This window comes from Lactuca sativa, chromosome 9 (assembly GCF_002870075.4).
Source record: "Lactuca sativa cultivar Salinas chromosome 9, Lsat_Salinas_v11, whole genome shotgun sequence".
NCBI lineage: Eukaryota > Viridiplantae > Streptophyta > Magnoliopsida > Asterales > Asteraceae > Lactuca > Lactuca sativa.
In genome coordinates this window covers 192,040,536-192,058,573 of record NC_056631.2, presented here as the reverse complement: position 1 = coordinate 192,058,573, position 18,038 = coordinate 192,040,536, and the positions used below count along the sequence as shown (strand labels likewise).

At 37.0% G+C, this 18,038-nt stretch overlaps 2 protein-coding genes across 3 annotated transcripts; one reads left to right on the top strand and one right to left on the bottom strand.

Annotated features, from left to right (window-relative positions):
• The first annotated feature begins 9,167 nt into the window (after positions 1-9,167).
• On the top strand, positions 9,168-10,238 carry LOC111904976 (uncharacterized). 2 transcript variants are annotated; one of them, XM_023900665.3, is made up of 4 exons: positions 9,168-9,459; positions 9,606-9,687; positions 9,777-9,935; positions 10,082-10,238. In XM_023900665.3, the coding sequence occupies exons 1-4, from the start codon at positions 9,253-9,255 to the stop codon at positions 10,147-10,149; spliced, it is 516 nt and encodes a 171-aa protein (XP_023756433.1). In that variant the 5' UTR covers positions 9,168-9,252; the 3' UTR covers positions 10,150-10,238. The 2 variants fall into 2 exon arrangements, with proteins under 2 accessions (XP_023756433.1, XP_023756432.1); XM_023900664.3 differs by having other exon boundaries at positions 9,170-9,459; positions 10,076-10,238.
• Positions 10,239-13,622: 3,384 nt separating this feature from the next.
• Positions 13,623-14,233, bottom strand: LOC111904977 (uncharacterized). Its single transcript, XM_023900666.3, has one exon. It carries the CDS (start codon positions 14,091-14,093, stop codon positions 13,788-13,790), a length of 306 nt encoding a protein of 101 aa, XP_023756434.1. The 5' UTR covers positions 14,094-14,233; the 3' UTR covers positions 13,623-13,787.
• Positions 14,234-18,038: the final 3,805 nt, after the last annotated feature.

The window sequence follows — 18,038 nt, the reverse complement described above, 5'->3', positions numbered from 1 at the left end:
AGTGTCTAGAATTTGTCGTAGATGCTGGCCGTGCTCCTCCTTGCTTCGTGAATAAACGAGAATGTCATCGATAAACACAATGACGAAGTTGTCAAGGAACGGTCGACAGATTCGATTCATTAGGTCCATGAATGCGGCAGGTGCATTTGTTAGACCGAAGGGCATTACGACGAATTCATAATGTCCGTAGCGGGTTCGAAAAGCGGTTTTAGGAATATCTTCTTCTCGGACTTTGAGTTGGTGGTATCCGGATCGTAGATCTATTTTAGAAAAATAGCTAGCTCCTTGGAGCTGGTCGAATAGATCATCGATTCGCGGGAGTGGGTAGCGGTTTTTAACAGTGAGTTTATTCAACTCTCTGTAATCGATGCACATTCTGAAAGATCCGTCCTTCTTTTTGACAAAGAGCACCGGAGCTCCCCATGGCGAGTAGCTAGGTCGGATAAATCCCTTGTCCAGAAGCTCACTGAGTTGGCTGGACAGTTCCTGCATTTCGGCAGGAGCCAACCGATATGGTGATTTAGCGAGAGGAGTTGCTCCTGGAACTAGGTCGATTCGAAACTCAACCTGTCTCTCTGGGGGTACTCCCGGAAGATCTTTGGGAAACACGTCCGGAAATTCACATGCTACTGGAATGTCTTGGATGTTAGTTTCTTCTTTGGTCTTGTCCACTATGTGAGCCAAGAACGCCAAATTGTTCTTTCGCAAGTGTTTTTGTGCTTTGATGCACGAGATGAGACGAAGATTCGTATTGGGTTTGTCTCCGTAAATTACTAGGGTTTCGTGATTTGGGAGACGAAGGCGAACGGCCTTCTCGTGGCACATAATCTCAGCATGGTGGGGGCTTAACCAATCCATGCCGATAATCACATCGAAACTCCTAATTGATACTGGCATCAGATCTATTCGTAAGACGTGTTGATTTAGGGTTAGGGTACATCCGATGTAGATCTCCCTAGTGGATTCGGTTTTCCCATTGGCCATTTCCACCGTATAGGTTTCATTTAGCTTCTGGGGTTGTTGTTTTAGTAAATGTTTAAACTTCTCACTTACGAAACTTCGCTCCGCTCCGGTATCAAATAAGATGCATGCATAAGTGTGGTTTAGGAGGAACGTACCGGTCACAACTGCGGGGTCCTGAACTGCATCACTCTGACCCATAGTCAGCATTCTTCCTGCTCCTCTGTTTCCTGATTTGTTGTTGTTAGGGCAATCTCGACGGAAATGTCCCGTCCTTCCACACCCAAAACAGGTGTGGCTAGGCCCTGCATTGTTTCTGCCGGTATTGGTGTTGTTGTTATTGCGGTGGTTGTTGTTATTGTTCTGGTTGTTTCCCTGACTCTGGTTCTGAGAAGGATAAGTCCTGCAGAACCTTGCAGTGTGTCCCCTTCGGTTGCAACTGGTGCAATGGAACTCCTTACATTCTCCATGGTGATGGAAACTGCACTTATTGCACTTGGGAGCATTACCGGAATAGGGTCTTGAAGCATTTGAAGCAGCTGAGGCTGGAGCATGTGGTGTGGCTGGAACCGGCGCAGTAACAGCGTTAACTGCCACCGTTTGCTGCTTTTTAGAGGTCTCGGGGCCCTGACGCCCCTTTCTCTTGTTGTTCCACCCTTTCTTACCATCACCCTCCTTTTTCTTCTCAGTCTCCACTGGCCTCTCGCCCTTCTTGTTGTTATGATCATATAGCCTCTTTGCCAATCTCTTCGCACTGTCAAATGTTTCAGGGTTTGCAGCTATCACATTCCCTTGAATGGGGGATGTCAGTCCCCAGATGAATCGTTCGATCTTCTTTCCTTCTAATGTGATCATACCCAGGCACAACAGAGATAGTTCGCTGAATCTCGATATGTAAGCATCGATGTTCCCATTCTGCACCGTGAGATTCCATAGTTCCTGTTCCATCTTCTGTATTTCGCCCCGGGGGCAGTACTCAGCCGTCAACATCTCTTTCATTTCTGCCCAGGGAATAGAGTTGGCAACAGGGAGTGTCATAGCTTCTACGTGACCATTCCACCAAGTGAGTGCTTGGTCCACAAAAGTGCAGGCCGCGAACTTCACCTTCATCTGCTCGGGGCACTCACATATCTCGAATGCCGATTCTACCTTCTCGATCCATCGCTTTAGGGCGATCACTCCTCCAGTGCCGTTGAAAGTTCGGGGTTTAGCGTTCGCAAAATCCTTGTAGGTGCACGTTTTAGTGAGTCCTTGGTTCGTCCCGTTGTTCGAACTTCCAGAGCCTTGACCATTGCCTCCTCTGTTGTTCCCTCAGTGAAGTTGTGCCATAGCTGCTGTGACTGCAGCGGACACGGCTGCCTGGAAAGCAGTGGAGTCAACCTCGGGCGGGGTTGGTTCGGGATTTCTGCGAGTAGCTGGGCGAGGCATCTTTCTGTCATGAAACGGAAAGATGTTGAGTGTACGTGGTTTCTGTGAGGTGGCGACCCTACTAACTAGGTGTATGGTACGAACCTAAACATTACTACCACCGAGCATACAATCATAACGTCTCAACACATAACAACTGGTAATATCATAACAAAACACACAAAAGTTTATTAATATTATCCGCATTTAGTACAAGAAAATTTGCTCGTAAGAGCATACATATGTAACACTAATCCGACAGCATAACGGCTCCATGAGTAGTGTAGTCACTTAAACATAGAGCCGGAGTACATAACATAGTTCCTAATGATCTACTACGATGAGTCTATCCCTAACCGCGATGAGCTGCGTCAGGAGGTGGTGTCGAAGATGTGGATGCTCCCTGAAGACGAGCCACTAGGCGTTCTGCGTCCTGAAGTCGAGATTCCCACCTTACCTGCCTCATGTGAAACTCCCGAAGGACGTCACGCGTCTCCTGCTCTGCACGCTCGACCCTAGTCCACAACTGGCGTACTTGATCAGCAGTGCCCTGAGCAAGGTCGCCGGTGTCACGTAATTGCCTCACCATGACCGGTAGGGCTCGGTCGGCCGGTCCTCCGTCCCTCAAGTCAAAGAACTCACGTGACATGCCAAACGGGGGTCGCTGTCCCTGATGTCTGCTCCATCTCCAAAGATCAATGCCCCAAGGAGGGGTAGGTCCAGTGGGGCCCACACGGTAAGCAGGCACCCTGATCGGGTAAGGGGGGTCGATGACCTCGGACTCTGCGTCTGAATCACCCCCTTCGCTGTCATCGAGCTCCTCTCCGAAATGTTCTTCGTCTTCTTCGGGTTCGGCAGGCTCGCCCTCGACTTCTGCCTCCGGTTCCCCGTCAGATTCCTCTTCGGGGTCCTCCTCAGGTTCCTCTTCAGGCTCTTCCTCAGGCTCCTCCTCCTCTAGCCACCCGTTGTTTCCCTGATTAGGGAAGTAGGGGTCTCCAGGGTGATGAAAACCAGCCATGCTGTCTGCGCGAGTACGTAAATATGCTAACATTATCCTAGGATGCTACGACTATTATACAGACTAAGCAGACATTCTCTTTTTGGGTGATAAAGGGTATAGTTTTAGGTTCCCTGGCTATCCCGATCTCATCAAGACGTGTGTTAGTTTTACCTTGGAGAGAATGTAGTTGATCAGGCTACATTCACTCCTTGGTATCACTAAGAACAGTCTCGAATGAACCGAGATACCAGCATTATTGTGTTTGATTCGGCGTTAGGTCCTTATTCCTAATGCAAGCAAGTGTGTTTTATTTACTTGTTTTGTTCAGAGTTATGTTAGTCCCTCTTTTTGGTTTATAGTTGCATATCAATGTATGGCTCGACATGCTAGTTCACTATAAACAAAGCTCTGATACCAACCTGTCACACCCCTGAACCAAACGGCGGAAACGTCCGGGGGCTGTCGTGACTCAATTGAATACCCTAACATTGAATATATATGAAACATAACAACATTCGTTACCATTCATCAATACAGTACAACCAGTAGCATTTACATGTCATATATTGTTTAAACATTACATTCCCAAAAATTAAATTGTTCGGTTCGTACATAAATAAACTGCAAGCCGTCACTGAATATGATTTCCTTTGGTTCACGGGTTCCCTGAGAATACAAGTATTTTGAAAAACGTCAACATATGAAATGTTGGTGAGTTCATAAGTAGTGTTTGAAATCGAATGTTTGTATTGTTTGAAAAACCACCAGAAAATCCGATATTTTCTGAGAAGAAAAGCTTTTGAAAACGTTTGTGAAGATCAATAGGTATGCTTGTTTGTTTCTATACTTGTAAAAAAAATGTTCATTGAAGTTGTATGCATTTCAAATCTGTATGTATTGAAAACCCTAGGAAAACCCGATGTTCTCCTAGTTCCTTGAACTACATGAAGTTACATTGAAACCATTGTATAGCGTATAGTGTCAGTCCCAGGCGACGTTGGAAGGTTCTCGAGCATGATTATTTACTACAAACCCGCATTACACAAACGCCCAGTTTATAGTTATACTAACGATCCCGAAGGCGTCGTCCGTACTAATCACGTTATCCAATCGCCCTGACTAGGTGTAGTCCCACATCCGAAGAGAAAGAGATCACGAAGACCCCGGTAACTCCATTAACCGGTTGGGGATAAAAATGTACGAGGGGTCCCCGACCCGCCTCGCATGAAATGTAGACTTTACTAGCAATACCAAAGGACCCTTGGGGACCAGTAGTATACAAGCCATTGAAAGTCCAGTTACGTTGTGTCGGATCGGTAAAACCCAACACTCCGTAAAAAAAATGTCTTCGGGCCTTAAGATCAGGTCATTGGGCTAGCTAGGCTCAACGAACAAGATTTTACACTTGTGGGGCCCAAAGATGGTGCGTAGACGTCTGTGCACACTCGTATGTATATGTATTACCAAACGTTACTTGTATGAATCGTAGTGTCGTAGTGTTAGTAGTTGTAGATTTCTATTGGCTCGAGACCGAGCCAATTCGTTTAACAACGACTTTTGGTATTGTAATGTATTGTATTTCGTCGATAGTCGCGGTGCCATTATTTGATCAAATTGTATATATTGAATTAGCCTTGAAATATTTCTGTTTTCAGCCCCTCATTATTTGTAAAATTTACATTTTCAACCCTTTTATTAAATACTTCCCGGTTTGGTCCTTAAATTAATTTTCTTGACATTTTAACACCAAAAATTATTGAAATTAATATTTTTCAGCATATTTTTCATAGAAAACAGTTTAAGTCCCTGAAAAAGCAGTTTTCTCGGTTTTAATCCCTTCTTTTCGCAACTTTGACAATTTTGGCCCAATTTGGAAAATTTTTGCAACTTTGGTCCTTTTTAAATTTAAAAAGCATTTTAAACCTTTGAAAAGGACTTGGATCACTTATGGTCCACTGTTTTACAGAAAATCACAGTTTTGGCCCTCCAAAACAGAAAAATTCGCATAATGGGCCTCATTGGGCCGAAATTTTCATTTTTAGCCCATTAAGCTTGAAATTCATGTTTTTAATCCTCTAATTGAGTATAATTCCAGAAATAGTTTTATGGAAACTGTTTTGGCACACTTCATCCATCAGAATCTGTGAAATGTCAATTTGGGCCCTTAATTTTGTATTTTTCACATTTTTGGCCCAAAATTTGTGTTTTTAGCTTAAAGAAAATTGTTACTAAATCATTTAGCTATCTTTCTTGAAACACTTTGTGTGTAGAAATACATTTCATGCTAAAATCATATAACATAAGTTATATCTCGGTTTTGAGGAGATTTATGGCTAGATCCAACATTAAAACACATAAAAGCATACATATAAGCATGGAAATCATACAAGGCATACAAACACATATAGATCTACACTTTCACTTGTATTCCCCCCCCCCCCCCACAAAACTCATAAAAACAGAAAATAGGGGGTATGAAGCTCACCTTGGGTGTGGTTTCGGTTTTTGGAAGAAAAGATGGAAGAAAACTTGATGATTTTTGGCCTTAGCACCTTTCCTTGGTAGATCTTGAGTTTGAGATGGTTCTAGGGTGCAAGATCATGATTTTTGCATAGTTTAGGAAAGGATTTTGATAACAAAAGAATTTAAATCATAGATCTATGCATAATCTTACCTTAGATGATGATTAACTTGCAAGATCCTCTTGAAAGCTTCCTAAAACTCGAGATTTTTGGAGAGGGAAGAAGGGAGTGTTCTTGAGTGAATCTAGAGAGAGTTGAGATATTTTTGGGGTGTGTATGTGTGTATGGCCGAGAGTGAGAGAGAGAAGGGAAGAAGAGGTGATATTTGAGGTGATGTGCATGGAGAAATGAGATTAATGCATGGATATCCTATGGGTAAAGATGAGGTGTCATTTGAAAGTCAACTCTTTCTTGGATTTGGGCCTTGGGCCGAGAATGTGAAGGGAAAAAAGGAAAAATTTGAGCTTTCGCCCCTAAGCCCACTATTAGAGTTAATCTTGGGTATGTTTTAAGCTTAAAAGAATGTTGTAGGATTTTTATATTTTTATTGGACTAGTTTAGGTTATTCATGGCTCAAAGCTTTCAATTCATTTCATTCTAGGCCCAATATGGCCCAAAATGTTCAAATAAATAAGTGTGGGTCCAATTAGAGCCCAATTAGGGTTCTAAGCCCATGATAGTCTAATTGGAAGCTTATTGGTCCATTTGGATCCAATAAGGAAGTTCTAGTCCAAGGTGTACCTAAACAAAAACTTTTAGGGTTTCCAATTGTTTGATGACTATTTGTAGTACTTGTATGATGTATTTGATTGAAGTTTTTGATTCACCTAACTTGAATGTATAGATTACATGACACAAAATTTCCAGTTGTGACAGCCGACATTGTGGCCGTAGACCCACCACTACTGGAAGGTAACTCACATCGAAGTAGCTACTGATCTGCGCGGGAATTGTGTGTCTACTGCTGCTGCTCCGAAAATCCTCCGGCTGCAATTCCCATGAAACACTCAATCAAACACTGCTAACCGTCCATAGGGTAAAATGACCATTTTACCCCTAACCAAGTCAAAAGTCAAAGTCAAAGTCAACTTCCAGTTGACCCGACTCGCCGAGTTGGCTCGCTAACTCGTTGAGTCCCTATCCAGTCGATTGTCCTCACTCCCGACCCTATTCGTCGAGTTAGGCATGACTCGACGAGTTCTCCTTACATACAGATATTAAATAGTCCTTCATTCGACTCGCCGAGTTGTATGAACAACTCGTCGAGCCCATCTTCATCCGATGAACACTCTTGTCGGTGACTCGCCAAGTTGTATGAAGAACTTGTCGAGTCTGTTCTTGAGGCAAGAAGGTTGCCTTGGACTCGCCGATTTAGGGCAGTAACTCGCCGAGTCCCTCCATTACTGAGTCCAACTTCCGATTCACTAAGCCCACTTATAGCTCACTGATCCCGCTCGGCATAACTCAAAAGGGGAAAAATCGGGGACTCGCGACTCGACTCACCGAGTCCGAAGAACGATTCGCCGAGTCACATGCATGCAATTACTATATACTCGATTCTGCTTGAATCCAGTGCATTCCATTCATGGATCTGGGTTCTTAGGGCTTGATTATAACGTAAAGTTTCCAGCTTTACGTATAAATAAACACGAATGAAGGTTTTAGGGCTCAAAATGCACTAAAAGAGTACATCTAGGGCTTCCATGCAATATGGCTCCATAAAGGTAGTAGATCCGAGCTCCTAGAGCCCAATCATGCCTAGATTTGAAGTCCCTTAACACTATAAGCTCATTACTCAAAGATCAAGACGAGAAGAGGCCTTAAAATGACTATCATAAGCTCTTAATGAGATAATAATGAAGGAGCATAGAAGGTTTAGAGTCTAATACCTCTAGAAGCTCTGAAATGGCACAAAAAGATTCTGGATGTTCTTCCTCTCCTCTTGATCTACCTTCTTCTTCTCTCCAAAACTTCAAGGAATTGCACCAAAAGCACTCAAATTACCAAAAGATGGGTTAGGGCTTCGAGAGGGAGTGTTCTGGACGTAATGGGGGCTGTTATGAGGCACAAAACGATGTTTAAATAGGGTGCAACCTTTTGAAATTAGGGTTTCTTCCAGACTGGCGGACTCACCGAGTCCAGGATATGGACTCGTCGAGTTGCCAACTTAAACGTGCTCGAAATCCCAACCCTACTCGGTGAGTCGGGCCTACAACTCGCCGAGTTCCAGCTAAAAATGCAAAAATACTTAGTTTAAATTACATACTAGGAACCCGATGCTACATTCCAGACTTGTTCTTTGTATTTCGTAGTAGTCCGTCGCATTCCAAATATGTTTTGTGTGTGTTCCAGGATGCATTATGTATGCTCTGGACTATAATTTTCAATTTGGAATAATGTAAGACACTAAAAAACTAATTCTCTAATACTCTGATCCTTACTAACACTATAAACTGCATAATTTTGGCAGATTCAAAGTTCAAAAGTAATATTTCGTACATGTTCTTTTGTGTTCCGGACAATTCCATTGTGTTCCGAGCCCACTTATTTACGAATATAATTAGAATTTTAAGCAATGAGAAGTAAATGAATGAATGACTAATATGTAAAACTTCTAACTCATTGGAATAGGTGTCATATATCTTCTTTGTCCATATTGTCCGAAAATATAACAATATTCCAATATGCATTTTAGAATAACTTTTGTTATTATATATTCTGATATGCTTTCCAGAATAACATTTGTTATGGTATATTCCGGTATGCATTCCAGAATAACTTTTGTTATGGTATATACCAATGTTCTACATAACATAAGGCGTGACTTGAAGAAAAGGTAAAAGTTAAGCCATGACAAGCCTTGGCGAGTCATGGCGTTTTTCAAGACGTGACTATATTATATACATTAAAAGATATATAAATCATATAACTATTGAATTTTATCAAAAATATGAAGTTTTTAGAAGTGTTATATTAATATCTAATAGAAAAAAGTTAATAAAAAACTCATTTATTTTAGGCCCGATAAAAAAAGAAAAACAAAAATAAAAAAAACCGCGTCTTGAAAATAACTCACCCCATAACGCGATAAGACGCGTCTTGACATGTTATATGGGTGTCATGCTTAACATACTCAAGTCGCACAATTCATTTTTTTTTAATAAAACAAAGGTATGATTAGATTACTCAATTACCCTACATTAACTATAATCATTACTCGCTAAAAGAAATTGATTCGAGCACTTTTTTAAGTGAAACAATATATATTTTTAAGTAAAACACGATATTGATACGAAATACGTCGACCACTGGTTATCTTTAAGTTTTTAATCGAAAAATAAAAAACAAAAAAGCACAGAAAAAATGGGTGGCATTGGGATGCCGGTGGTTAATTCGTCCCTAAAGCCACCAGCACCGGCGAGAGGGATTGATGTGTTCGTGGCGGCAGTGCCATTAACAGCCACCAAGGGTGCGCCGCAGTTACTTATGTCGACCGCCTACTCTTTCTCTCTTTCTTGGGATTTACAGCACTTCATGGTCCTCACTTCCTCCGCTGATCTTCCTTCTCAGGTTCAACAGCTTATAAATAAAGAGATGTTAGCGTAAATTTTCATGAATTGGGGAATTTGTAATTACAAATTGATTTGTTATATCAAATTATTAACGATGTATATTCGCTGGTAATTTGATTCTGTTAATTTTCTCTTGTTTGATAGGTAATGGTTTTTGATTTTCAACCTCAAGATCCTGAAAGTATATATGCAGCACTTGCAGCTATATCAGGAAGAAAAATACCAGGTATGATCCAATTACTTCAATTCTGTCTTCAAGATGTTCGATGAAATGCCTTAGAGAAGTACAATATCTGTGTCTTTTTCCTGATTCAGGAGTTTTGCAAACGAGGATGATGAAGAAATTGCCCAAGACTAAATGCTGGAAAGTTGGATCTTGTAAAGTTGATGTTGTTGATGCAATACACAAGTTTAATAGTAATTGGGATACTGATCTTATTATTGGTCGACATGATTGTCGACATTACACAAATGGTATTAAGAATTTAAGATTACAATCTCATTGTTAATTAAATTCTTAGATTCTCCACTAGGAATCGTGATCTTTTAATTTTCTTGTGATTAATAGTTATATTTTCTTGATTTTTCTAACTTAAATTCGTGTCACTTGAAAGGATTAGTGGAATGTCTCACAGGCAAGAAGTATGTGCTGGATAGATTAAGAACAAGGCAAACCAGTATTGCTTGAGAGTTGCAATCAAATTTGTTAATATTTGTACTTATATGTAATCCACATTTTTTTAATTCAATCGATATATATTATAGCTTCTTTTAGAATGTTGGGGAAATTGTCACAAAGATTCCCAATCATAAATTAATTACCGAGAACTAAGATATAAAAATATAATGGAAAACTACAAAACTTGAGAAAAACTGTAGCGTTCCTGAGAGAAAAGTTAAGGGTAAATAATATTTTACCTCTACAATGTTTTTGGAATCTGTATTATTAGTACATAAGGTGGATGTTATAATATGTTTCATAAGCCACCTAGGTACTTCTTTATCATTTTTGTTTGTTTTTTTGGTTTTTGTTTTTTGTTTTTTATTTTTCTTTTTACGAAAAAGGAAATGGATTCCACACTCTTTCCCTTTCCCCTTTCTCTTCCAGCAACACACACCACCACCCAACCAATTGAATTCTTGGACGACAATGGTGGTGGTTAACGACGGACAAACTTCAAATGGATGAAGTTGGGTGACGTTCAAAAGATCGGTCCTCCTGTTCTCCAGACTCATATCCACCAGATTCTTTCACTACTGCCTCAATGGGCTTCATCGGCGTCCTATTAGTAGACGAAGATGTTGCCTTTGTTGTTGCTTCGAGGAGGATGAACTCCACCTTGTTTCGGCGTAGTTCCACTCCCACCTTCATCCCTGTAAAACTGTTTGTCAAGGGTTTTGAGTGTAAATCATCGGAAATGATGATAATGGTGATAGTGGGCCTATATTAGGGCTCCGTTCTTTTTCTTAGGCTCCATTCTCTAACTTGAAGTCAGGTACGTAGAGGCTGTTAGACCTAGATGTGGATATGGTGATGGTGGTGGGGTGGTTTTGGTTTTTTTTCACGGTGGTGTAGGAGGTGACATTTGTGGTGACCGAAGATGGTAGTGGTTGTAGTGGGGGTTGATGGGATAAGGATAATAGTCGGTTCTAACTTGGTGCAAGAGTGAAGGTGGCGATGGTGGTGATTTGGTGGTTTGTGGAGGATAAAGGTGTTATTGGTGAGTTGTCGAGGTGGTCACTGTGGGGATAGGGTGGTATTGGAGATGAGTTGTTGAAAGTACAAACAATGTGTGATGGTTTTTTACTTTTGCTCATGTATTTCGTAAGAGGTAACTGATTTACCTTTCGTTTTATCTAAGGTGACCTTATAGACCTGAAAAATCCACCTTATTCCCCCATAAAACAACAAAAATAGTTTAGGGACTAATTATACAAATTCCGAAAACATTGTAGGGCCAAAATATCATTTCACCAAAAGTTAAGGGGTGTTTAAGATTGTTTTTTAAACTTTAAAAAGATTTTTTTTTCGAAAATGACTTATTAAATTATAACTTTTTTAAAGAGTTTATAAAAAAAATGTTTGAATTAACTTTTTACAGTCAGAAAATCAATAAGTTAATAAGTCAAAAAATATTTGGTTAACTTTTATATATAAAATGACCAAAAGTGATTTATTAACTTATGAATTTTTCAAAAACCAATTTTTTATAACTTCTTCAAAACCTCTATTTTCTCATTTGCCAAAAAAAGCATTTTAAAATGAGTTTTCAAGAAGCCAAATACCTATTTAATTTATTACCTTATTGAAAAAGTCAATAAGCTTAAAAAGTAATCTCAAACACCCACTAACTACTATATAATAAATTATTATAATCACAATAGATAAGTAGTGGAAATTAAATTGCTCAGGGTTCGAATCCTAAATATTTAGGCGGCATGTTTAAAAATTGTAAATAGTTAAATACAGAAAGACTCTTCTACTCGAAAGTGGAAGTCTTTAAATATACTTTGCTTTAGGAGATTTATTTGGTTAAATTTGTTGTTTTGTTTAGGTTCCTTCCCCTTTAGAATGAATGAGTGTGTCTACCTTTATGCTATTGCTCATTCGAAATCAATGGACTTAAAAAGCATATATTCTTTAAGGTAAATAATCTTGAAAAGAATTTGTTTATGAATAGGACATACAATGCTCCACTTCAACCTTTTGGTCTTCCACTATAGTTAGGCATAACTATAAGAAAGTTAAAGTGATACAATATTAAAATCATATGAAATTTAATTGTTATACACGTTGTCAGTCATACTGTAGTAATTGAATAATCTTTACTGCACATTTTTGTATCAAAGCACTATAAACTCCAACTTATGAACATGAAATTAAGTGGAAGAATCAGATCGACTTCGGACTTGATTTCTAGTGGTTTTGTGATAATGATAGGACTTTAAAAAGGGAAATTTTTTTACTTTTCCTTTATTGATGATTAGTGGGGTTCTTTCATATTATACTTTTATTTGAAAATCCAAAAAGATCAAGACAATTCATGATTGTTAATTTTACCCTTTTTTTATGTAATTATCATTTGAGAGCATGCTTAGAGATTGGCCATACAAATATAACGTTTCTTGCTTTTTGTATGATATATTCAAAAATATAAAGAGATGCATAGTGAGAATCTTGTTATTTTAGTTAAAGAAAAGTTTATTTGGAAATTACAAGGTTAGGTTCGCATGTAGTCTACCCTACATCCCCACTTATGTACGGTTTTGAACTCAAATCACCAAAAAAGATTACAATCATCGGACCTTTTTAGGCACAAAATGGTTGCTTTTCTAGAAACTGATTGCGCACTACGCTATCAAAGGAACATAATGTGAGATGTAAATCGGGCACATTATGACCTCTTCGATGGCTTACATAAAAAATTAGTGCCTATAAGCTAAATCCAGATTGGAACTGAGTGGATGTTTCAAAATGTTTTTTAAAATAACTTATTAATTATAAAAAAAACCAATAAGTTAAAAATATGTTTGGGCTTCTTCAAAAGTGTTTTTCAATTAATTTTTTGGCAAGGCAAAATAAGGAGTTTTTATAAAGTTGGTGAAACTTGGTTTTTTCAAGAAGTCAATAAAAACTTTTTTTCAAAAGTATTTTTGATGTTAAAAAGCACTAGAAACACCTCCTGAACTCCTACACTGCATTTGCTAAGACTCAATGCCACACAAGTTTGAACTTTTGATGTCATACATTAACATAAAGATCGAAACTCCTACACTGCATTTGTTGAGACTCAATGCGACACAAGTTTGAACTTTTGATGTAGGATATGAACATAAAGATTTTAACTGACAAAACAAAACAATACAAAATTCGATGCATGGGTTTCTTTGAGTTTTGATGAAACCATAAGTCTTGGATGCTAAAAATGTCGACGAGTCCACTCATTGTGTTCCATCTTATATAACCAATTATCTTTCTTTCACTTTCACCAACAATTCGCCTTTGTTCTTTTCCACTTTTTAATGAATGATTGCATGCCACTTGAATCGATATTTTCTCTTTTTATATGCTTGATTGCAACTTTGAGTCTTCTTCTACGTCAAGATGCTTCAAATTTGTCTAATTTACCACCATTAAAATCAACAACAAGGTGCCATATATATTTGCAAAACTACATGAATTATTTCATACTTACTTTACCGAATATATTGATAGAAATAGTAAACAACCGGTATTGTCATCTCCATCTAATCTACTACATGGTATTTTTAGATAGATTTTGAAATATAAAAATTACACCAATATAAGGAAACTTATCAAAATTTTCACATCAAGATTGCATATCGCATGCTATCATTGACCATAAGATGATTAATCTCTGATACCCGTGAAAACTCCCCGGAAACCCAGATTCCATCAGCTCCACCATGCGGGTGAGAAGATAGACATGATAGAAGCGAGAGTGGTGCTTTTACAATGCTGTAAATAAGAGAAAGACCATTCCACCCTTGTCTTGTATGGTGAGGTATAACCGGAATCTCGATTCCATTCCCTTCTCCAAACATGCTCTCATCGGCTACTTTTGTGCTCTTCTTCATATTTCGCCTCATCATCGCCAATACCCGCAACATGACTTTGGTTTCTTTAGGAAAAAAAAAACTAAAATGGTTTTGAGTTTATGAGAGGAGAATTGGGAACCCCGGACTTGTTTCCATTTGGGTTTTGAATATGATGGTAATAATGGTGTGGTGAGTGCTCGTGCTTGTCACAAAGTGCTTTTTGTGGGCACTTGTAATTTTGTTTTTTTTTTTTTTTTGGGTATTTATTGAGAGAATTCAAACACTTGCACTATTAATATATCAACTTTGCATACTTTAGGTTGGCATAATTTTCATTTGTTTTTAATAGCGTTTAGCAAGATCTTGAATCTTACCTGTAACATTGTTATCCTCTTATCTAAATGCTATATATATATATATATATATATATATATATATATATATATATATATATATATATATATATATATATATATATATATATATATATATATATATATATATATATTATGGTGAATAAAATTATAGATGGATAATTTTCGATTGGAAGAATCAATACTTAAGACAGAGAGGGGATGTAGGTAAGAGCAGTGCCACAGGATTTGTTGCACTTTGTGCCAATCTTCTGATTCTTGTTTGCATTAAAGGTATGCACTTCATGAGTATTTGATTGTTATTTTAATATTTAAAATGTTTTGTGATACATATAAAGTTTAGATCTTTGTTTATTTTATAGAATATAAGTTTGTTTAAGTAGTAAAATACATATAAAGTATATATAGGTCTTTATTTATTTTATAGAATTTAAGTTTGTTTAAGTAGTTGAAACATTTTAGAATAGTATTTGAGTTATTGAATTCGGATTCTAGTCATTCTACATAATAAAATTTTGAAAGCTTTTAAAAGTTTTTAATTTTTTAGGGTTTTTTTTTTTTTTTTTTTTTTTTTTTTTTTTTTTTGTAAAAAATTCGAATTAAAGGGAAGTTTCATTTCATTTAATTTTACATACATAAAACTTTTATTTTAGAATAAAAATCCTCCTAAATCAAAAACTGTTTCAAATTACTTTTGAAATATTTTGTTTTTTAATTTTATGTATTTTTTTCAACCTTTAAAGATTACGACCACTTTATTTATATACAAATAAAAACTACTAACATATAACAACACCTGTTTTTAAGAAACATACCATTGAACACTATTGAGTGAAAGTATCATGTATGTTGATGACACAAAGTGGATACATAGTGAAATTGTGTATGATTTAATTATACAGTTCTTTTTTTCTTTTTTCTTTTAAGATTTTCTAGTTCAAACTTCGTACTTTTTGGAAAAGGACAAAACCTTTTTTTAAAGAGAAAGAACGTAGATTTATCTATACACTTTTTGTACATTGTAGATTTTATGAAAAGGTATTATGACTTTATTTTTCTGTTTAAAAACAATGTAATATTAAAATTAATTTTTAATAACTAATATTTTGAATTTATAATTAAATAAAAAATGTTGTTCTTAACGATATCAATCATGCTATGGTTTATATGAAACAAAATTTTTATCTTAGAATTCCGATGATGATCTTAAACTATTAATACGGTTTAATCCTGCATTTTTAGTTTTATTATATAGCCAAGCATAAAAAAGAACGTATATTCAACTTGAAATTGTTAGTTTTCCTGATCGAAAATGAGAGAGAAAAACTTCAAACTCTTCACTTGATTAACCTTTTCTATATAGAGCTTATTACATATATATAGAAATAAAAACGTCTGACTAACTCAATCATAAACTACAGTTTTACCATTCATGCTGATTTACAAAAATACCCTTTAGTTCATTTGAGAGATGTTGACCCTTCCCCCCCCCCCCCCCCCCCTCAAGCTAGAGGATAAGGAAGGAATCCAAGCTTGGAAACAACATGTCTATGTTGAGGTCCACAAAGTGATTTTGTAAACACATTCGCCACCTGTTCATTGGTATTAACATGGGACACAAAAATAAGACCTGTTTACAACTTTTCTCGGACAAAATGGCAATCCAATTCAATGTGTTTTGTCCGTTCGTTAAATATGGGACTAGTTGCATTGTAGATGGCAGCCTGATTATCACATTTCAATGGAATTAGAGTGATGTTGGAGACTTGTAATTCACTTAAGATTCTACTAAACCATGCCAAATCTATACATACACGCCTCATCGACATGTACTCGGCTTCTGCAGAAGATAATGAAACTGTGACCTACTTTTTTGATTTCCATGAAATTACACTTTTTCCAAACAAAATAAAGAAGCTACTAACACTTCTCCTTGTAATAGGACATGATGCCCAATCAGAATCGTAGAATGCTTCAAGATTGAATAATGGTTTATCATTAAAGAACAATACTTGAGAAAATGATCCTTTTAGATACTTCAACACATGTAGGGATGCTTAATAATGACTTTGAGAAGGTGTCTGATTATATTTGCTTAAGTGTTGTACAAAGAAAGCCAAATCTGGTCGCGTGTGAATAAGAAAATTCAACTTGCCAATTAACTGTCTATACACAGTACGATCAGTCAAAGGATCATCCATTTTAGGAAACAAATGAAGTTTAGGAGGTAAGGGAGTAGTAACTGTTGATGAATCAACCATAGAGTAATTAGAAAGTAATTTTTTAATGTACTTCGATTGATGAACTACCATTCCTCCATTTCCTTTGTTGAATTCAAGACTTAAAAAATAGTTTATATGTCATAAATCTTTGATTTGAAATTGTGCATGTAAGGAAGCTTTGAGAGTGTCAATTTCAATAGAATCATCACATGTTACCAGAATGTCATCCACATAGACTGCTACAATTACAATATTATCTTGAGTTTTCTTGATAAAGAGTGAATAATCATTGCATGACCTTTTATACCCTCTTGAACATAAGGCTGAAGACAATTTGGCATACCATTGTCTAGAAGCCTATTTTAATCCGTACAACGATTTGTTGAGTTTGCAAACTTGTGAAGGAGATGAAACAATGAATTTAGGTGCAGCATGAATATAAACCTCTTCATGCAAATCACCATGAAGGAATGTGTTATTAACATCAAATTAATGAATATTCCAGCCCCGTTTACCAACAATTGAAACAATACATCAGATTGTGTTAAACTTTATCACAGGTGAAAAGGTTTCGTGATAATCTACACCCTCTTTTTGAGTGAAACCTTTAGCAACTAATCTTGCTTTGTGTCTCTCACAACTACCATCAGCTCTGTATTTTATTTTTTATACCCACCTACATGCAATAGGTTTCTTTCCTTTAGGAAGATAAACAACTGTCCATGTGTTGTTCGAAATTAATGTATTTAATTCCTTCTTCATTGCTTCTTCCTAGTGTGGCATTCCTTTGGATTCATGATAAAATGCATGCTCTTTATGACAATCCAAATGTACTTTATCAAGTGTAGAGACACTCATAGAATAGCTTGTGGGATCTTGAGAAGGAATGTTAATACAGAGATTTGTGAGGGTATGAGAACAAACATTAGTAGAACCTTGAGAGGCCACATGTTGACATAATTAATATATATTTTAAATGTGTTGAAGGTCTACCAGTACATGTGGTTCTCCTTAAAGGTTGATTAATAGGTTGCAAATTTGGTAAAATGGGTGAAGGAGTTGTAGTATCAGTAGGAGTTGAATTGAATTGATTTTCTAAATAGAAATCATCAATGCAGGAGTTGGGTAGAAAAGATTCCAATGTAGAAGAATGTTGAATGGAATGTAAAGGGAATATGTCTTCGAAGAATTTGACATCTCTTGAAATATTAATGTGTTTTGTTGTTAAATCCAACAATTTGTATGTTTTTTGTCCTTGTGGATACCCAATAAAAATGCACGATCTTGCACGTGGCATAAACTTGTCTCTGCCATTGGATGTAGTTGAAACATAGCATAGACATCCAAAACTCTTCAATTGTTGTAAAGAAGGTTTCTCCTTGTAAAGAAGTTTGAAAGGAATTTTATTATTGAGAATTGTG